Raw genomic sequence first — 22,955 nt, forward strand, 5'->3', positions numbered from 1 at the left:
GTTAAAATGACAGGATTTTGTGATATAAAAAATGAGACCACAATGAATAATTTCAAAACTTTTCCCACCTTTAATGTGACCTATAACCTGTACAACTAGATGAGGGCAAAAACAGGACACACAGTATACCCTACCTGAGCAAGGCCCTTGAAACTAACCCACATTAAGGCAAACTAAACAACCTAAATGTAAATCCTTGCATACCCTGCTGGACAGCAAACTGGCTCATAGGCAAAACCCAACAAACTGGGATCAGAGGCACACTGTTCTTAAAAAGGTTTGCTATCCACGGAGTTCGCCATTGCTCTGTATTGGGTTCATTCCCATTTACTATTTATTTTTCCAATATCCAAGTTGATTTTGAGGGTCTCTGGCTGGCCAAGCTTTCAGATGACTGCAAACTTGTAGCCATCATCAACTCGTCAGAGAATTTCCTGAGCCTGCAAGATGGTCCATCATATACAAATAAATGGTTCCAGAACCACAGTTTAAAGCTAAATGCCTAAAAGTATAGTATCATGATCTTTGGAAACAACACATAAAAGACACCCCTCCCCCTTAAAAGTGATACAACTATTAGGAACCTGGGCACTTTTACAGACAACAAAGTCTCCTTTGGTAACCATGTCTCTATGGGCATGAGAAAATCCCTCCTAATTTAGCTGATTACCAAAGTTATATCTTATAGGTCCAAAAATGCTATCATCTCTCAACTCCTCCCTAGATCTATAATGGAATATAATGCATTGTTTCTTATGTTCCTGTCGAAACACATTACGCAACCTGAAAGATACCAACACTTCCTCATGAAGAAAATTATTGGCCTGAGTTACATGATCTATGAAAAACATTTCAAAGCTCTAGCTGTCTTTTCCATCTCATACAGACACATCTAAGGTGACTTCTGTCTACCCTATAAAACTTCAAATGATCCTATTCTGTATGACATTCAATGTGTTCAGAAAACAGATAATGCCACAAACACCTGCACAAGACATCTAAACATCCACTGCAACATCAACAGAACTTGCTAGTGAGATTGATACCTCTACCAAAGAATTCTTCTCCTCTGGGGCAGACTCTCCATATTAAAAGTAGCTTCCTAACCCTCTTCAAACACAACCTTGATGACCAGATGGCAAACTGTAAATCTACTCCAGACCTGGTCCTTCAAACCCTTATGGAAGGGTAGTAGAAACTGCATTAGCTAAGTTACTAATGGTCTACTCTGATCAACTGTCTAGTAGTAACCTTTGGAAATATGAGAAACTCTTGCTATGTTAGACTGCCTTAGCAATGCACTCTTTCTAATTATGTTCTATTCTAAACGTACATTTTGTGACAAGGTAATAACAGCCTTCAGATAATCTATGTCACAAATAATTATTGCTTATTTGAGGTGATTAACTCTACAAAACACAGAGCAGAAAAAAGACCTTGTCTGGAAATAAGTGGAATAAAAGAACTCATTCAAACAGAGCGCTCAAAGTATGTGGTCAGTTATGCAAAAGCAGCTTGAGACAGCCTTACTAAGAAAGTGGTTTCAACCTTTGGTCTTCAAAAAGCAACAAAGGAAAATGCACTACATGCTGACTATTGAATATCTGTGCACAACATTAACTTATTTTTCCCCTTACGGATAAAGGGGGATTTTTAAGATGTGCTGGAGCATACTGGGATAAAGCCCCAACTATGTCCAATACGACCCGGGTTTGAATAGCGGCTCAGTGAATGACAGAGCGGCAGGGAAGAGATGAATATGTCCATCATATGTGGGTGGGTGCTCATTGATGCACTCCTTAAAGGGAGGTGTGGTCCAAAGAGAGAAGCTGCCCCTGGGCAGAATCAGTGGGCAAAGGGGAGCAGCAAAAGGGAAGTGTATAGGGCAACACCCCCCCCCCCGAAGCACAAATGAGCCAAACCACCACAATGCCCTTAGGTTCCACAATCGGCCACAGAAATACTGCAGTAAGTTCGGGTGCTAGGAGGATGGATGGTAGACCCTGCATGGACATGGGGCACTGGGGACCAGGCTGGTGCAAATGAGGTCCAAGGGGACCAAAACAATTAGAAAAAATATGGGGAGGGGGATTAAGACTACAGTTACCTCCTTTGTTGGGGACTTTTATTTTTAATGCAGTATATTTTATACTTGTTTTATGGTGATTTGCAAAACTGTTTCGGCTTTCTGGCAATGACTATGTACTTTTCGATGCAGTTTAGATAGGAAGTGTGTGTGTGTGTACATGTGCGTACATCTCAATGGTGCTTGTGCTGCTTGGATATTCAAAATAACAGCCTCAGTGTATCTTGAAAACTCAGCTAGCTTGTACAATCTTTTCAATTCCTTTACCTGAAAAAGTATGCATGTCTTAATGTATTAATATTTTCTGCCTACAAAAAATAAGTAATCTCCGTGGTATCCCCGAAGTCTCAATAGGTTATGAAAATAGAAACTGATTTTTACATGCAAAATGTATATGCATATATTTATATATAATTTTTGATCACAAAATGAACTAAGGTTGATATATTTCCAGCCATGTAGTATATTGCCTTGGATAAAATCACAGACTTAATAATCTACTTAATAATTTGGTTAAATAAGATGTACCATTAAAGTACATTAGGGCTATATATTATTATGACAGCTACTAGGTAGGGCAGGACCAGCTCAAATGTCACACTGATGGGGGAAGGGATGTGAATTTAACATGTGTACCAATAACACTTTGTCTTACAGCACAATAAACCACTCCCATGCCTGATAAAAAGTATATATATATTTAGAAAGCTTGTGAGGAAATTATTACTCTATTTTTGTTTTACTTGGATCACTTGTCTGTGTACTTAATAAAGGATTTTCAACTGGAAACAGACAGCCTGCCTTGCTTGGATTACTTTCGAATACTTAGTAATGCTGTAGAATTATATATTTTCTATTATTACTTTTTGACTTGATGGGTTTATGTTCGCTACTTCTGCTACTATTGTCTGATCTGATTAATATACAGTGATTAACTAGAAATATATGGACTGAAAATCTTCCACACAGAGAAGTTTCTTACACTGTTTTTTTTTTTTTTTAATATTTTTCTGCCTACTCGCCCCTTAAATTATAACTTACACAACTACAGAAAGTGTGTAAAACAGTGTTTCAGATAACAACAAATTTCTGGAAAATGCAATCAATACATTTCAATTTCTAATGTTTCTACCAATTCTGTGCAAAGAATGTAGCAATGAAAATATGTCATATTTTAGTGAGGGAGAGACAGTCTACAACCAAAACAGCTGTCACCCTTATCTGTCTCACAGGTAGAATGCTTCTGACTCAGAAACCCTCTAATAAACTACTTATGAATTATTACAAGGAGATATATTTAACTGCCTATCTGTCATCTCTAAATTACATAATTGTGCTTGCTTACCTTTCTTGCGTCTTCTGATTTCGCAAGTTATGAGACCTAAAAACAAACAAAAACAAAACAAATTAAGAAAGCAAAAAACATGCAGACAAAAATGCACAACTGCAGTACTTACGTAAATGAAATCCCTCAACTCAAATAGCTAAATACTAAGACATCACAGATAAATGAGTCTTTACCGTAATAGCCAATCTTACAGAGACCCCTTTTGATATGTGAAACACTCAAGTAAAAGGTTCTTGCGTCTCTCCCAATTGTTCTCAACATCTTGGGTTCCCATGTAAAGGATACATACATATGTTACCAAAAGCTAAGGTACCCTTAGTTCAGTTTTTGACTCCCAAAAGAACAAAGGATTACATCTGCAAGAAAACAAATTACTGGCAAAATAAAAAAATTAAAATGTTTGTTCAATAGAGGTCCTGTTTCCAGGACAGCACCTGGTGCATCCCACAGCTCACAGAATAATTCATCCCCTGTAGAGGGCAACCTCAAAGATCAAATGAAAAAGCAAATAACTCATGCATCTTTTGTATTTAACTTTGAGGGGCTTTCCGCAGCAGGTGACAAGTGGTAAACCTCAAGAAGCATCTTAAAAAAAACAAAAAGAGATGATGAAGGACTTCAGGCTAAGATGTTTTAAGGATATCCCTCTACACCTTTCAACTGTACAAATTTTTTGCCTGGTCTGTTACTTATAACATTTGTGATTTTCTGGCAAATCAGTGAGGCCTGAATTCACTAAGTGACATACATTTGAGCTTCGGACTTCATATCCTTCACAAAATGCAAGGGGAACATAAAACCCTTTTACTCTAGCAACTTTCTAAGTTTATAAGAGTAATATTTAAATTCAACCATTTGCTGGCCCTTTGCCCCCCCTCATTAGTTTTGGCTTTGTCCAGACTTCTTATACTAAGAAGTTGAGAAGTATGTATAGCTCCTTGAGTAGTAGTCAGTACTACAAGGCTGCATACAGGTTTGCACTGATTACTACTATTATGCTAAGTTAGTTATACAACTATGATCTTCATTAGATAACTACTGCAGTGTTCATTACTTCTAGGACAACTCCCAGAACTTAGGCAAGCTGGGTGGAAGATGTAGTTTGCAGGGCACTGCAAAGAAGCCATGGAGGTCGGCCTTCACAAATGCTATTCTAGCCCTGGACAGAAAATCAAACGTGTAGTGTTTGGTGAAGGTGTGGACTGTGGACCAGGTGGCTGTCTCTTGCAAGGGCTTTGCATCCACTTGTTGCATAACAGCCCCTGTGGTGGCTGTTGCCTTGGTAGAGTGAGCTTTCATTGAACAAAGCAGAAATTAATGCAACAGTAATGCCTAGTAGACATGGTCTGTTTTGTCATTGGCTGTCTTTTCTTTTTCCTCAGCAAAGGAAACAAGCAGCTGCTCAGTTTTTCCGATGTCCTTAGTCCTAGCCATGTAAAACCTGATATGTCTCTGAACATTGAGACAGTAAAGAATTCTTCCTCCTCTGGTTCTGGAGGATGCAAAAAGATGGCTAGTATCTTGATGGTGTCATTGAAGAAGAATTCAGAGACTACCATAAGCATAAAAAGAGGAGCTAATTCTGAGGTTTACTCTGTCCCTATGGACAACTACAAAAAAGGAAGGGTAAACATTACTGCCTACAGCTCTGAAACCCTTCTGGCTGCGGTAATGGCTACTAGAACACCTGTTTAGCGAGATAATTTCAAAGGATCATTAGATGCAGCCTCAAAAGGAGCCTATGTAATGTTTTCAAGTATACAGTTAAGCTCCAGGAGGGAGCCACTCTTTTCCTTGGTGGCCAAATCTGCAGGACTCCCTTGTGAAATTGATTAACAAGGAAAAGGCAAGAAAATGGCTGATCCCAAGAGAGACATGCCAAAATGGCTGAGAGGTGTATCTTAATGGAGGTGAAGACAAATCTAGTCTTAAGCATAAATCAAGGGGTCCTGGGTCCTGAACTCTTTCCTGGCACTAGGAGAAACTTTTCCACTTGAAGCTATAGAACCTCCTTATGGTAGGTCTCCTGGATTCTTTAAAAGTTATGAGCACACCCTCTGTATCCTAGCATCAGAGGGACAGTAATAGCTTGCCTTCCAAACTATTAGCTGCCAAGTCTTCAGGATGGAGTGGATGAAAGTGATTGTTTCCTTAGGCAGTAGGTTTGACTTCCGGTAATGTCCCTTTGCCATCTCCATTAGTAATGAAAACCATAGCTGCCTTGGCCAAAAAGGCTAAGAGGAACATCATCATTTTTCCTTTCCTCACATTCCTGAGGACCAAGGGAAAGGGGTTCTTATAGGAAGTGACTTGTCCAAGTTATGGAAAACACATCGATAACCTAGATCTCCTTACATCGGCTTCTGGAGTAAAGGTCTGTTTCCTCTTCTCCTTGAAAGCAAAGAGACCTATTTGTAGTTGTAGATTTCCCAGTGCAACATGGACTCCTGGTGATATGCCATGGTCCTGCTGCCACAAAATATAATTTTGAGGGGATGTACATTGCTTTCATATTTACCTTGTACTGGAGCACCACTTCCCACTATCATAGCTAAACTGCAGAGATGGTGCAATTAATTTTCTCTCCCCTTCCTTGCTGATGTACCACTTAACTGTATTATCTGCCACCACTTGCAGTGTTCTCCCATTATAAAGCTTGCTTACTGCCGTCAGTCCATGAAAGTTAGCCAGCATCAATTTTAAGTTAATATGCTTTTTTTCTCTGTTGGTAGTTCCACAAGCTCTGTACTCTGATGCCCTTTCAGTAAGCTCCCCAGGCAAAGTTTGAGACATATATTCAAATGAAATGATTAGGAAGTACTTGAGTATATCGTAGACCCACATTTTGTTTGATCTGAGTAATCCACCAATGCAATTCCTTTAATACAAAGGGTAATGAGGATTTGTTGGTACAATGAGTAAGAATATTGGGTCTACGCAAGCCGTCATGTTACAAATGAATCTCCCACATGTAGAACTTGGCCACAGGAACCATCAGTACGACGGAGGCCATGAATTCCAGGGCTTTTAGGAACTCATTGGTGGTGACTTTGTTCTTGGTTGCCAATTCCTGAAAGCAAGCTTGGCAGTTCTCCACCTTCTCATATGGATGGAAGGCAGTCTGCATGGAGACGTCCAAGAGAGACCTCAGAAATATTACCTCTAATAGGAAACCAGAGAGAACTACTTTAGATTCAGTGTAAACCCCAGGCCCTGAAGAAGTATCTTTGAGAAATCCAGGGCAACCAGGACTTAATGAGTGGTATGCTCATGGATTAGACAATCATCCATACACATGGATACCTTTCAAAATGCAAAAGAGCTAGGGTTAAGCTTTTGGGGAAAATCCTTGGCATGCTGGCTAGCCCAAAGGACAGGTACATAAACAGACAGAGATAACTTCTGAATATCAGAAAGTGCCCGTGAGCCCTGTGCATAGGGATATGCAAGTATGCGTACTTGAAATGAAAGCTGACCTTACATTGTCAAATGCAAGAGAGTTATTACGGCCTGTGGAATAAGTATCTTCAGTCTGTGGGACCTCCAGGAATGTGTTGAGTCTTAAAAAATCCAAGATGGGTCTCCAGGTGCTCTCCTTTCTGGGAATTAGGAAAAACACTGAATAAAATCCTTTTCCCAGCTGACAAGTAGTACCTCCTCTATGGCACCTTGGTGCAGCAGGTCTGATATTACTGAGGGGATGACATACTCTTGGTACCCTGGAACTTGTGAGACACTTGTGGAACATGGAGAGGAAGCCAACTGAAGTATGTAACCTTCTTGTATGACTGTCACGAAAGGAGATACTGCCAGCCCAGCTCTCTGGAATTTCGTAAATAATTATATGTCGTTTGTGAATATCAACATGATTCATATGCTTATGTTACAAATGTATTAGAACTGTATGTCATGTAAGATGGTTTGTACAGACGTGAGCTGAAGAGGTATTTTACAAAGTGCTGTTTAAAGATGTAACCACAGCATGCCCTAGTGGATTACAACAGAAATGTACCTGCACTATTCTAACTATTTAGATGTATATATTTTAACAATGGAAACTGGAACCCAAGAGGTTAACTTCAGAAAAATAGCTGAAATTAAATTACCTTACAGCCACGTAATAAAAGGATCTCTTTCAGTTTCAGTGCAGTAACAGACACAATGTCTAGAACTAAAGGTTTTCTGTATTGTCTTGGAAGTATTTTATTGTTTATGCCTTCCAAGATCTGCCTTGGATCTAAGAAAAGCCCTTGTCTATGGTATTTTCACAGGTAGATGCTAAATGCTACCTGCTGCATCAGTGGGGGTTTTCACCTGGGATGGAGTCCGATGGCAAGAAATGATGTAATTCTGTAAGCTATCCCAGCAGTAATATTTGAGATATTAATTTGGGAAGTCTCATAGTGAGGGGCTGTATTATGTATTTTGACTTTGACTTGACAAGATCAAGATCCACTCACCACACCTGCCTTTGCTTGCTCTGAAGTAAGTTATTAGGGTATAGTAATTCTCTCAGATAGTCAGGAATATAGCAAAGCTTAGATTAGATGTTTTTCTTTATTTTAAACTGTCCTGCAATGTTGTCTTAAATATTTCCTGTGATTTTCAAGTCTAATGTAACTAAGTATATACTGAGTATTTTCTTGTTCTTTTATTTATTATTAAATATATTTAAACCTTTAATTGTGGCTGATCTATCTAGAGATATTTAAGTTCTGGGAGTACTTGCATACTTGTTTGATGATAATGTGTAGGCCACTCCTAATAGCCATGTCCTTGGTCAAACTACCATTTGCATTAACAGTAACATTACACAGTAAAATTGGACACCCTTTGTTAAGGGCCTTGAAGTAGCTGATAAGGAGTGACTGGTGGTAGTGGAAACTACCTTATAGTCTGGGCAGAAAGGGGCATAGCTAGTACACCCGTGTCAACCTTTCCCAGGTGTGTCTGTGTGTGCGCGCAACTCAAACCTCAAAGAGTTTGTGTGTCAGCTACCTGGGCAGGGACATGAAGCACTGGTTGGAGAAAGTGGGTGCCGGAGGTCTTGGCTTTGTCACTCAGCTGAGATCTCTACTCTATACCTGTGCCAGTGGGGAGTCTTATTGGAGATCTGGAGAAAGAGGGAGAAACCAGATTCCGATGCGGAGTGTGGTCTCTGTGTTTTCTTAAGGAAAATTACACTAGATGCAAAGATCTGTATCTAGAAATACTGTGTGTGTGTACCCGTCATCCTCCCAATGTACGTCCCCCACTGGTACTAGTGGTGGGGATTGAGGCTTTTTGATTACTGGACCACAGGTGGGATGTCACAATGACCTTTATTCCAGATGCAACTGTAGGGATGTCTGCCTTAAAGAGGAAAGTCAGGAAAACCAATTCCATGCTACTTTTTGGTATATGAACACAGGGGGAAGGTGGGAAGCAAGACGGTCAGAACATGTCTTTGTTACTGGAAGACCCTTGAGGTCACCCCAGTTTTTACTATCTCCTTGTTGTTATTGGAAGACCCTTGAGGTCACCCCAGTTTTTACTATGCCCTTGATATCTTTCCTGAATCTGTCCCTTATCTTTTTGTTGCTCGAGCCTGCTCTAATTCCTGTAGAAGGGACCTGGCTTGGGAGGGTAGTTTCTTTCAATCCTGGAAACAGGGAAGAGAAAGTGATGCTTTACTCCCTGCATGAGCTTATTCCTTTCATTAATGTTTTGAACATTTCTGCATCAGAACTTCCAAACAATATCTATTGGGGCCTTAACCAGGCATATCTCTTACCTACTGACGCAATGGCACCAGTCCTGGAAGCTGCATCAAACAGCTTCACAGACACATTTAATGGAATGCTTGGAAACCTAGAAGGGAGTTTAGAGAAGCTCTAAAAGCTTCAACATAATGTCAAAGTCAAACACTTCTCCCATTCCCTGTCCCATGTGATCAAGAAGGGCCAATAAGGATCTTCCAAGATGGCTACACACTGATCAATGGCTTAATTTCAAGTCTCCAAGTGTGAAAAAGAGACTCAGACAAAGGGGCTACTGAAATTGCCATTATGGGTAAAATTCAGTTACTGGCTAGTAAGCATACTGTCTGGATGCCAGCAAAGAAAATTGGTGAACCTGAAAAACTCGAGCAGAAAAAAAGAAGATAAAACACTGTCTGGGAAGAATCCTAGAGCCATTTAGCAAAAACAGTTCAGGTTTCATCTTTGTTACATGAGATGGCTTCCATTAATTTACAGGAAAAATAAATCATCTGTACTCAAAGGGCAATAAAAATAGATGATGTTTTAACCACCTATTCAGATGAACTGATAAAACTGCAAAAATAAAGAGGTTGAAATGAAATTAAAGGCTGGTTGAGAATGAGGCTTCTCAACAAGACTTGTTTAAAAAATAGCAGACCAGAAAAAAGTGCAGAAACAGCGAACCAAGTACAACCAAATACACCAAATCGAACACTGCAGTCAGTAGGATGAAGGACCAAAAGAAGGCGGTCTTGAAAACGATTTATTTATCACACATAAAATCACCACAGAATACACGGCTGAGCACTTTCATCCCATTACGGACTTCAACAGAATCAATCGAAGAGAGTGGGATTTTGGATTCAGATTCTTGAGAACCACCACCACCACCATACAGAATACTGCATTCATAAAGCTGCAGAAAGTACTTTGTGAACTAAGTCAACATGGGAATTTTGACAACACGAATGACTGCAAGTAGGGGTACAGAAAGTAGGCAAGAGGAGGCAGGAATTTACTGGAGAAAGCTGAGAAAGGAACCAAGGTACTGGGAGCAAATAACTAAACAAGGAATGGTAACAGAGAGGGATAAGGCCAAGAAGAAATTTTGACACAGGTTACAGACTGCCTTCCCTGCCTGGGATTGATATCAGAGTGTAGGTAGTGAAAGAACTGCTCTGGTACAATTTTTAGTTGAATCAAGAACAGTAGCTGCTGTGAAAAAGGGGACCATTAGTACAGCATATAAATACTGCATAATAATTAAAAGAACCAATAATATGGATTTAGAAAAAATTGGGAAGACAGATTGAAATACAATTTACAAGGGAACAATAGTAGGACATACGCATGGCTTTCAACTATGCAGCAAAGTAAAAAAGTTTTAGTTTTTTTGCTTGGAAGTATTTGCATACGTATTTTTTACATGCCAAGCCAGACTTCAAAAGAAATTTTCTTATGGCTGATCGCAAGTGTTGGAGATGTGATGAGGAAGAAAGAGGTTACTGGGAACGTGTGTTTTTGGGAATGTAATGAGTTGGCAGACTTTAAAGTTCCCTACAGAATACTCTGTCAGAAATACTTTGGAAGCAAATGGTTGTAACTAATGAAATGATTCTTTTGAGGTGGGACACATCATCTGAATTGCCTAGACATAGTAAGGTCTAACTGGATTCCTGGCTGCCAAAAAAGCAATTATTATAACATGGAAATCAAAATCTAAACTAACTGTATCTGAAGTACTGAATATTGTAAAAGAGATACAAGAACTCCAATGGGATCTTTAAAAAAAGTGAAGAAACAAAATTACATATAAAAATGGAATTTGTAGTAACAATACATGCAAAACAATGTTCAGGAAGACAAGTGAGGTTTAAGGGAAGACAGAAGTTGCGTAGTGTGTGTAATGGACTAAATTAGAGTTGTAAAAAAAAACTTTTACAAGGTATGATGTACAGAAGTAAAAAAAAAACTGTTCACATGTTTTTTTCCATTAATGTATATGTGCATGTGTCATAAGTGATCATTTAAAGGTGTTTAAATAAAAAAGAAGGGCCTGTAAGAACTCTTTTTTTTTTTTTTTTTTTTTTTCAAACAGGTTTATTGTTTTAACATACAAGAGAAATATCATAACAATTTTATACAAGTAATTAAAAATAGGTATTATTATAATATTCAACAAAACAACTAAAGTATTTACAAAGACATCCACTACAATCAGATCAATTAATTAAACTAAAATACCATGCTATTGAAATTAGAATTTTTTTAACAAATTTTGTAAATTATCCCAAACAATATAATAAGATGTTTTTCTAGTTGTTCTTGTCCTAATTGTGTTTATTTCCATATGGCACACTATATTCATAACATTTTTAAATTCACTGAACGAAGGAGGTGTATCTGAAATCCAATTTCTAGTTATTATTTTCCTAGCCACTGCTAGAATAGACCATAACAAGGGAAGCTTAACCTTTTTAACACTTTGAGGTACAGGTGTGTTGAATAATATAAGAGATTTAGAAATAATGAAATTATCTGTAAAAAGAGCCTGCAAAAATTCATTAATTGACTTCCAGTATTCTTTCAATTTTATACAGTCATAAAACATATGAGCCCAGTCAGCATTAATTTCTACATTACATCTCTTACATAAATTATCTTTATTATTTATTTTATTCATCATCAAAGGTGTATAAAAAGATCTATGTAAAAATTTCCATGTATAAAGTCTCCAGACAATGAAAGACGTAGTTCTATAAGCAGATTCCAATATATATTGTTTATCTTGTTGATTTGGTGGGTCCCCATTAATAGAAGTGAAATAATTCCAGTATGAATCTACAATGTAAAAAGTTTCTTGTCTGATAATTTTATGTATGTATGAAAGTTTACCTTTATCAGAAACTTTATGTTGTAAATTTAATATCAAGTAATCAATCAGTGTTGGAATAGATTCTTTAACTGTTATAGACATTAGATCTATTTTATTAATGCAATGTTGTCTAAAGGTCTGAACCTCTAACCAGCAAGTTTCTCTTAGATCAAATTCTTGTTTTAAGAAATCTAGATTTTTAACTTTATTATCAGATATCAACTGATACCAGTACTTTAGATCATTATCTATAGCTAAATGAGTTCCTTCAGAAGTAGATGACAAAAGCATACCCTGAGTATACATTATAGGGAATACAATAAAATTCCATTCCCTATACTTAGGGTGCATGAATATAAAGTTAAATAGCTAATAATAATATTTAATGGGTAACAAACCATATGTTTAGGTGTAATAGGTGAAGTACAAAATTCCTTTAGTAACCATAACATGGAGTTATTTACAATCATATTTTTGTGTGTTAAGGAGATTTTCATGAAGTGCATACTAATTAGCTCCCAATAATCTTTCCATTTTGCGACATATGACTGATCTATTAATAAAGTACTTTTACAATAGAAGAGATAGTATATAAATTAAAGTCTGGAAAAGAAATACCCCCTTGAGACCAGCTATTAGTATGTTTCTTTAATGCAATCCTAGGCCTATTAGGTGCCCAACCTGTAAGAACTCTTGACATATGGGTCTGGCAACTGAAGGCTCTAAAAAAGTGTGGCTGAGGGGTAGACCTTCTTACCAAACCAATCCAGGGCATGATTCTCATTGTCACTCTGGAATAAGTTGGGGGTTGGAATAACCTTGGCTAATTTTTGGGGATCTAGTGAAACTACTACTGAATCTGTCAACATATTTTCACACAAATGTGTGTGACTATCCAGAACCCTATAAATCAAAGGCATCCTCCAGTGATCCCCATACTGACGGAATGGCCACTGGTTTGGAGACTTGCATGTGTAGTAGTTCATGATGTCTTTTCTACATATCTGAAGCTTCCCCACTCTCCCACATAAAGAATTCATTCTGGATAAAGATTCTCCAAATTAAATTTCATCAGAAAGGGAATCTGGTGAAAGAGTATCCAAAGTATCAGAGTTAAACACAATATGGGAAGAAATTTGGAATCTACATCTTCCTGGTCAGGGTCCTGAGACTCATCTTCCTCACCTGAAGAAGGTTCCCCTTTCCTTTTAACATGTGGAGGAGAGGGTGGGCTGGAGCAGGCTGGCCAGGCTGAAGGGCATGAAATCCTTGGGTCAAACTAAACCAATTATATTGGCTGTCTTTTTTCTTTTAAGGTATGTGTGTGTGTGTGTGTGTGTGTGTGTTGGGGGGAGGGAGTCATGACTGACTTTTTTTAGTTTTCTTTAGGAGGATGTCCTCCAGTAGGGACTGGAGAGATGACCCATTCTGACAGACCTGCATACCTGAAGCCCATTATTTCAACATCTACCAAAACTTGGTGGACCCCTCCATCTTCCTCTACAGTAATAATAATAATATGGTTCTCTTCCCTGCTGGCCCTCCTGCATGACATCAGTCTGAATTAATGCACTCTGGTCTGCTCCCACAGGAGCCTCTAAAGAGGCAATGCTACAGGGTTGAAGGGGAAGTAGGCAGCCATTCTTAAGGTTGCAAAAGCACATCATCAAATGCAGTTACTTCAGGCTTACCATGAAGAAAGGAAGGAGGACCATGTTTACCCTTAGCTGGAAGGTCAAAAGAAGAGGCATGGCCATCAAAGGGTCTACAGAATATGCCAAGGACTCTGAACTCATACCTCTCAACTGACCAGATTTTTGAAAAATGTCCAAATTTATAACTCAGTTTTAGTCCATTCCTCATAAAATATGTGGATTTCTGTCACATCATTGTGAAATGAAGTCACTAAATAATGCCATACGTTTCAGTGGCAGACTGCTTATCCTTCAAAAAATGCATGCCAACTAAAAACCTGCTACTGAAATAAGTTTCTAAGTTTATAACACCAATACCTAAAACCTGTCCCTAAATTTGAGCCTTTGTCTCCACTATTTTTGACTTTGTTAAATCAATTGTGCTTACAGTGTGACAGGTATACAAATACCTAATGTACACATATGGCTACTAAGGGTCTTAGGCAAGAAACCTTCATATAGGTCACAAACCTGGACATCATGCTCTGATCCCCGGCAGAAGATACAAAAGAGGTGGAAAACCCCATAGTAATATATCATTCTCCCACAGTCATATTTGTCTATTTCTATAGATATAAGCAACAAGACAACAATGAAAAAGTCAAATCTAGAAGAGATTACAATTAAGGCTACTTATCTTTCCCTGAGCACCAAAACTCTACTGGATGAGGATGAAGGCATGCCTTGCATGCTGACATGGAGGCATCTACATGCATTAACTGCAGCAAGGAAGTTCTGAAGCTGGAGCATATGAACACTCCTCTTCTATGAGTATACTCTTGCTGGCCTATAGAACACTACACCGGGGGAAGGAGCCTGAATCCAGACTGGTTGATGGACAGATAACAAGCGGTAAAGTCCCAGATATAATGAATACTGTAACAGCGATTTAACAAAGATCATCATATTTTATAAATCCCTCAATACTATTAATTATTAAAAATAAGTACAAAATCTGAGTCTTTAATGGCTCTTAGTTTCTACAATTCATCAACAACATCCAAACATATCTGGATATGTAAACACACAAAAAATATTGCAGGAATATGGTTGAAAACCAGCATTGCTAACTTACACAAAAAAATTCAAAGGTAAGCAATTTTGCAGGGGGGCACACCCACATTCACTGTGAGGGAAAGGGTCTATGCTACTCCACAGCCCCACTGCTAATTAAATGAACACTTAGATCAAGCAACTTTTTATGTAAGAGGGAAACCTCATTATTCCCAAAGTACCATAGTTTTGAACGCACCATGTGTGACTATACTGGGTTTGACTAAACTCACATGGCTACTCCAGTCTGGACATTTACAGGACCTAGTAAAACTCCCATGTTTCCTTATATTAGTATGGGGAAAAGAAAGATTTTCATACAAAATGATGACATCCAAATTTGTCCCAAGAGTACAGTGACTCTCGCCAGTCTATTCAGAAACATGGAATGAACATTTACAGATTACTACAAGTATAAATACTTCACATCATATATGCCATTTTAGTAACAAGAAGTTATGACTTGGTTACCTTTCCTAGGTCTTCCAATTTTGGGGACCACAGTAACTGCAAAGGAAAGGAAAGAAAATAATAGTTAGCAAAACATTACAATGGGAGGAACTATCCAAGTGATTGTATTCCACAGATCAGACACTAGAAACAGAAAGCAGTCTGCATCAGGATCACGTGAAAGGTTTTGACCAGTCAAGAGTCCATCCACAAGGAGACAAAACAATTAAGTACACATAAAGAAGAAGAGACATTTTAACTGTTTCAGGTCATCTGTGAGACAGCCTACTCTTAAGATGTATGATCAAGAATATTCTTTCCTTCTCTCTCTCAAGATAGCATTGCATCTCTGAAGCACCCTCATTTCGTGGGTTTCTGCTTTCCATATTGCTTTCACTATCCATTCACCCCATAAGCTAGGGTGATATGCCTAGCTCGTCTGTCAATCGATTCTCGATAAGTAAGCATAATCCGACAAAGCAAGATTCCAATGAAGGACATCCAAACTATGTACTAGGTATGTACTTGCCTAACTGTAATTGCCTGATGCAGGGGCCATCAAGAAAAGGGAGACAGCAGCAGGGTAATTAGGCCCCATCCAAAAGGAGAGTCCCTATACAGCTGAAATGAAACAATAACAATGTATCTGTTACATCTGATGCAGCAGACTATCCTCAGCAGGTCTATGAATGGGAACACTACAAAACGGCACAAAACCTTCAAGACACAGAAGATGGCCAAAAGTTGATGACTCAGGAGGATAAATCCAGAAATGGTAAAGTAGCACACAAAAGGCACAATTCTTGCAGCCATGATCCAAGCAATAATGCTTCATGAACATGTAAAATGATACCCAAGTGACTGTAGCACAAATGACCAAAATTAAGACTTTTTTGAAGCAAGCACAAAAGCAGCCACTATTATGGCAGAGTTGCCTCTGACTGCTTCATTCTCCTGGTGGTGCATAACCACCTGATGGCAAAAGATAATGCAAGTAGCAATCCAACTAGACAACATTTACTCAGCAAATGTCAACCCTTACCTCACCGAAACAAAAGAGATAAACAGCTGGTCTGTATTACTTAACTCCTGCAAATGTTTCAAGCAACACCTGAGTTAGAGATGTATGTTTAAAAGTTTTCTATGGTTTCAACCCAGGTGAACAAACAGGGAAAAGGGTTGGCCTATTAAAGCAAACTTTTGATACAAATTACAGGAGAAAATATGAGCTAGTCCCAAGGGACAGCCAATCAGTGTCAAACACTATACATGCCTCCCTACAGATAAAGAACAGAAGCTCCAAGATACTGCAAGCACTGGTTATGGCCACTACAAAAAAAATGTACCTTCCAAAAGAGCATCAATCTCAAATGTACCAGCCTCTTTTAGTGGTGTACAGACCAGCCTGTCAGTTATGAAATACAAATCCCATAGAAAAAATGGGGAGCATTCAAAGGAAGGCAGAGATGTAGCCCTCCTTTAAGAAACTGTTTGGCCAGCTAGTGCTAGGTGACAATCCTGCTCTCCCTAAGGTCATTATGGGCAAAAGTAACTGGCATATGCATCACAATCAAGCAATATCTCGGGGGCCAGATTCAAAAGGTGCCCAAGACAAGACAGGATAATCCATATGCCATAGCTCTCAACCTCTCAGCAAAAGAAATCTGGACAATGCCTAAACTAGTGGGTGGGACAAAAATAGAAACAGATTTTAAAAATTGCTCTTATACATATAGAAAGTTGCGAGAATAATGGGATTTGTGATAACCGCATTTTCTGAACTATATGAATTCAGAAATTCAAATGTATGTCATTATTTAGTGACTTCAGTCTTTGGTGATGTGCCAGAATAGCACAAATTTTATGAAGAACACACCAAAAATATGAAGCAAAAATTTGGACACACTGTGAAAATTAAGTTGAGAGGTATGTGTTATGCTGACCTTACAAGATAGTGATGGGTACCCTTTCACCCAAATGGAAAAGTTCTTCCACCTACAAGGGTACACATGAGGCAAAAGCTTTCCTGACACCCTTGCAGGAAGGTGCTGTGCAAGAAGGCTTAAGATGCAGCTGACTCTCAGCTACCCACATGGAACCCCCTTGGATATGACTGGGAGCATTCCCAAAGGTCTGAAACTACACCATTTACCAGATTAGTCTTACTCTTCCTTCACTGAATTTTGAATGAAGCATGGAATCCACATAAGTGGTGGTATGGCAAAGGAACATGCCACCCAACAAAGAAGGCATCAAATGCTCCTCCTTACCCTGCTGACCCAAACAGAAGAGAGGTAAGGAAACAATTAGTTATGTACTCACCAAAACGCTAGATGTATGTAGTCCATCTCGCCTCACATTCTTCACTTGTGGGTTCGGAGCCAAATGTCGGCTCCGACTCGGCCTATTTACTAGCTCGAAAGTCTTTGATTGGCTGGGCTAAGATGGTATCCCACAATACACTGCTCCACATCCCCAGATCTAGTTTTCTGCCAACAGAAAAATCATATCTATCGCCCAAACACATGCACACACTCATGACGAGGTCCAAAAAATTGTCCAAAGGGACTAGTGTCATGAGGTATACCAAGGGATCCTCCAAATCCTCCAGGTGTGGGGGACGGTGGGTGGGTAATGAAGAATGTGAGGCGAGATGGACTACATACATCTAGAGTTATGGTGAGTACATAACTAATTGATGTTACATTCTTCACTTGTGGGACAGCGTCCCTAGCACCTACATCCTGGGTGGCTCAATGGAAAATACTCCTGAGTACTGTGAAGCAAAAAGATGACCTGCCCCTGGACACCACATCCAATTTGTAATGGGAAACAAACGTATGAGGAGAAGCCCATGTTGCAGCCACACATATATCATCTATGGATAACCTAGCCTGAAAGGTCGTGGAAGTGGAAACTGCTCTGGTAGAGTGTGCTCTGACTGGAAAAGGCAGGCTCTTTCCCCCTGCCTGGTAAATAAAGGAGATGCAACCAGCTATCCACCTAGAAATGGTGACTTTGGAGACCGCAGACCCCAAGCGATTTTCCGAGAATGAAATGAAGAGCTGGTCTGACTTCCGTCATTCGTTAGTCCTGTGTAGATAAAAGCGTAGTTGTCTATGAACATCCAACAGGTGAAACTGGCACTCTGCCTTATTACAGAAGTTGGGGAAGAAAACCGGCAGCTCAATGGACTGATTAATATTAGATAAGGAAGCCACCTTGGGAAGAAAGGACGGGTTTGGTCTGAGAGAGACCCTATCTTTATGGAATATCAAATATGGGGGCTTGACTGATAGGGCCTGGAGTTCTGATACTCTTCTGGCCGATGTAATAGCCATCAGAAAAGCAGATTTCCATGAAAGGAATTTTAAATTGCAGGAAGCCACAGGCTCAAAAGGTGGGAGAGTGAGGGCATTAAGAACAAAATTGAGGTCCCAGGGCATAACAGGTTGAGATACAGGGGGATGAAGGAGAAGAGTACCTTTCATTAAAGCTCTACACAGCCTGTGTGCCATTAAGCTAGATTCATAAGCCACATGATAATTAGAAATAGCCGCTAGCTGAACTTTGATGGTGGCTGAGGCAGACCCTTGGTAGAATAAATGAGACAAAAATTCCAAAACAGAGTCAATGGGAGCTGTGTAGGGGTCAATACCTTTTGACTGGGCCCATATCTAAAACCTTTTCCACTTGCTAGAGTAGACCTTCCTAGTAGACGGCTTATGAGAGGACGAAAGAATATGGACTACATCAGGAGAAAAATCGTGACACCTGACTACGGATGGAAGTGGAGTAGCCAGGCGGTCAGCCGGAGGGTCTCCAGGGAAGAGTGGAGCTGTCCCGACATATGTGTCAGCAAGTCTGGACGAGGGTCCAGAGTCCAAGGAGCATCCACGATGTAAGGTTGAAGGAAGGGGAACCATACTTGTTGAAGCCAGTGTGGCGTGATCAGAATCAATCTGCTTCCCAAGGATAGCGCTTTCTGGATCACCCTCGACATAAGGGGGAACGGAGGGAAAGCATACAGCAGACCCAAGGGCCAATTGTGCGCCAGAGTGTCCCTTGGAGATCCCCCCAGTGGGGGGATCAGCGAGAAGTATTCGCTGCATTTCGCATTGAGAGGGCTGGCAGAAAGGTCGCAGCAAGGCTGATCCCATTTGCTGAATATGCTGTCCACCACCTGGCGGTTCAGGGACCACTCGTAGGGCATGAGGATCGCCCTGCTTAGCCTGTCTGCAATCACATTGGTTTTCCCCGGGATGTGTGTTGCCACCAAGGCCCACTGGGAAGCTGTCGCCCAATTCCACAATCTCATGGCCTCCCTGCATAGTGGGTACGATCTGGTTCCTCCTTGTTTGTTGAGATACCACACTACTGACATATTGTCCGAGTGTATCACAATAGCCCCTATGGGGAGGACATCTTGAAGCGCCTGCAATGCTAGGAGCACTGCCCTCATCCCCAGGACATTTATGTGCAAGTCTATCTCATGCTCCTGCCACGTGCCTTGGACCATCCTGCCGAGATAATGCCCCCCACCCTATCTGGGAGGAGTCCGTGGTCACTGTGGCTACCGGATTGGATGAAACAAATGGTTTCCCTACGTCTAAATTGTTGGTGCATAGCCACCAACTGAGGTCCTGCTTGCATTTGCCTGTGATTAAGATTGGATGGGATAGTGGTAGTCTTTGAAAGGACCACTGGGCGAATAGGAGCCACTGTAGGATCCTCATATGCTACCTAGCTAACGGGACCATCATGATAGTGGATGCCATTGTCCCCAGTAACTGAAGCACTAGTCTTGCCCTCACACGTGTCAGAGGCATCATCACCCAAACCTGTCGTTGTAACCTTGTGATCCTTTCCATACGTAGGAACGCTCTCAAACGAATAGTGTCCAACTCTGCTCCTATAAATAAGACACACTGTGAGGGTAGCAAGGCAGATTTTTTCCAGTTTATTGTGATGCCTAACTGGTGACAAAGATCGATAACAGTATATCTGTTTTGAAGAAGTAGATGCTTGGTGGGGGTGGATAGGAGCCAGTCATCCAGGTAAGGAAACACCTGGAATCCTTGACGTCTGAAGTGAGCCGTCACCACTGCCATGCACTTGGTGAACATCCTGGGGGATGTGGTGAGATCAAAGGGCAGGGCTCGAAACTGGAAGTGCCTGGCGCCCAGCCGGAAGCGTAGATGACATCTGGATGCTCTGTCCATTTTGATGTGGTAATAAGCATCCTTCAGGTCGATGGAGCACATCCATACTTCCTTTCCCAATAACGGGAGACTTGATTGTAGCGTGACCATCCGGAATTTGGACTTGTGTACATAATGATTGAGTCAGCTGAGATCCAAAATGGGTCTCAGGTCCCACTTTCTTTTCAGCACCAAAAAGAATCTCGAGTAAGTCCCTAATCCGATTTGGTCTGGGGGGACTGGTTGGATGACTCCTTTTTCTAGCAGCTGAGAAACCTCTGTTGCTGCCTGACCCCTTTCACTGGGCGGAACGTCTGGGATCTTTTTGACAGGAGGAGGTGTGGAGTGAAATGGGATGGTGTAACCTCCGGCGATTATCCCGAATACCCATCTGTCCTGGGTGATGTTGACCCAGGCTTCTGGATACTGGGAAATTTGACCCCCGACTGGCGCCGAAGAAGCACAGCCGGGCACACCCTCAGGAATGAGAGTATGGGGAACCGCAGAAGGAATCACGGTCCCCCAAATTGCGGGGGCCCCCTCTGCCTCTGGGGCGACGTCTCCCTGAATACAACCCCCCCACCTCAGGGAGGGGGGGGGGTTCACCCTGTGCGGTAGGAAAGGACCTTTGCGATTTTTTAAACCACATCTTTCCCCCTCGCTGAGCCTTGGGATAAGACCTCGACGGGAGGGAAAAACAGACTCTCACGGCAGACAAGGTCTTTCCCTCTTGCTTGCACCTGGTGAGCGTGTCTTTGACTTTGGTCCCGAACAAGGAGGAACCATCGAAGGGGCATCAGTAAAGGAAGACTTAAAGGCCTCTGCAAAATGACACAGGCATAGCCAGGCTTGCCTCCTGAGGGCCACCCCTGAACTAGCTGCCCTACTAGCTCCCTCGGCCGCGTACGAAATCAGTCACATGGACGAGTTAGCAATGGAGTTGAGGGTAGAGAGCTGAGCGCTGACCGTTTGAGTCACTGCCTCAGGTATGTTACCCGTTAGAGTATCTCCTAACTCCTTAAGGAGATCTCTCTGGAGCCGCGTGAAATGAGACAAATAATTCAGCGACCACAAGATAAAGGTCGCAGAAGACAGTGTACGCTTCCCGTACCAATCCATCGTCCTAGACTCCTTGTTAGGGGGATGGACCGAAGAGGAAGACTCAGCAAATTCCTTCTGTGTGGCAGCCGCCACCACCATAGCATCTACCGGGACTCCCTTTGTCAAAAATTATTTTCCTTGGGGAGCAGACAAAAATTTGTTGGGGCGTCGAGGAACCGGCTCCACAGAGTCTGGAGTCTCCCACACCCTTCGACAAATAAGGTCCAGGAGCTCGAAGGGTGGAGACACCCAGGAGGCAGAGGGCTGAGCGCCAAAGGCCTTAAGGAATACTGACTCATCCTCGGAGGGGGGTTTGTAAGGCCAGTCTCCTCTTTGTTTCAAGATCTCCAGGATATCAGAGAATGAAACATCCTCAGAGAAAGACTTAGGGGACCCCTCCGACTCCTCGAGGTCAGTATCGGAAGTGAGGGACTCATCCTGGGAGTCTATGTGCTTTCTCTTGCAAGCTTTCTTTCTGGGGGGGTTCCTCAGGCACAGACTCTGAGGGCCCCTCAGAAAGAAGGGGACCACTCATGGGGGTATCCTTAGGCCCTTGCACCCTGCTGTCCAAGGATAGGTGGATGTCAGAAGCCAGTGTCGTAGGGGATGGAAGGACCGATCCGAGAGAAGTAGCTAACCTAGCCAGCGCACTCCACATAGCCTCGAAGGCGGGACCTCCTGAATCGGAGGACCGACCACCTTCCAAGGCCATGACTGGGACCGGAGTCCCCGCAGCCGAGCCACCAAGGGGAAGGCTTGGCACCGACTGGTGCTCCGAGACACCCCCCTCGGGCCCGACAGAGGAGACCCGAGTCACGAACCCTGTGGACGGAGTCGACAGGGTCGGAGCCGATGCTGGCACCGATAAACCCCGCTGGGGGATTGGTGCCGGCACAGGAACGTCCCTTGGAGTGGAACTTACGACAAGGATGGCTCGGAAAAGGAATAGCAGGTACAACCAACAGAGCTGGCTCCGGAGCCGACTGGGTCAGAGCCGAGAAAAGTTTGGCCAACACCGGCGACTGTAGGAGCCTCTGCACCACCCTATCCACATCCAAATCGGAAAGCCTGGAGGAAATGGATGGGGAAGCAGACCTCCTATCTGGAGAACCTTGCCTTAAACTTGGCAACCGGCTCCGAATCGGTTTCAAAATTATCGGAGCGGCCGCAGACTCAGTCGATGCAGTTACTTCCTGCGGCCCCGAAGTCGGTGGAGCCGAGGAAGCAGATTCCACAATGGAAATTTTAGAAGGTGGCTCCGAAACAATAGATGGAGCCGGCGACCTCTTCTTGGATTTGGAGGATGTAGACTTCGACTGGGTGCTGGGAGCCGAACCTAAATCCTCCTCAAAGGATGGTTTTAGCAGGCCTTTTAGGATCAATTTGTTTTTCCTCTCTTGGAGCAC

At 41.6% G+C, this 22,955-nt stretch overlaps 1 protein-coding gene across 43 annotated transcripts in view; it reads right to left on the reverse strand.

The window, feature by feature from the left end:
- Positions 1-22,955, reverse strand: part of LOC122809254 (titin-like) — a 3,339,665-nt gene that overhangs the window by 765,092 nt on the left and 2,551,618 nt on the right. For all 43 annotated transcript variants that reach the window (XM_044080625.1, XM_044080596.1, XM_044080621.1 and 40 more), the window contains 2 exons: positions 15,269-15,304; positions 3,432-3,467 (listed from right to left, as the gene is read on the reverse strand). In XM_044080625.1, coding sequence (XP_043936560.1) covers positions 3,432-3,467; positions 15,269-15,304 — 72 coding nt within the window. The remainder of the gene's footprint in view (positions 1-3,431; positions 3,468-15,268; positions 15,305-22,955) is intronic.

Source organism: Protopterus annectens, chromosome 8.part0 (genome assembly GCF_019279795.1).
Source record: "Protopterus annectens isolate FY-2018-M chromosome 8.part0, PAN1.0, whole genome shotgun sequence".
NCBI classification, from domain to species: Eukaryota; Metazoa; Chordata; order Ceratodontiformes; family Protopteridae; genus Protopterus; species Protopterus annectens.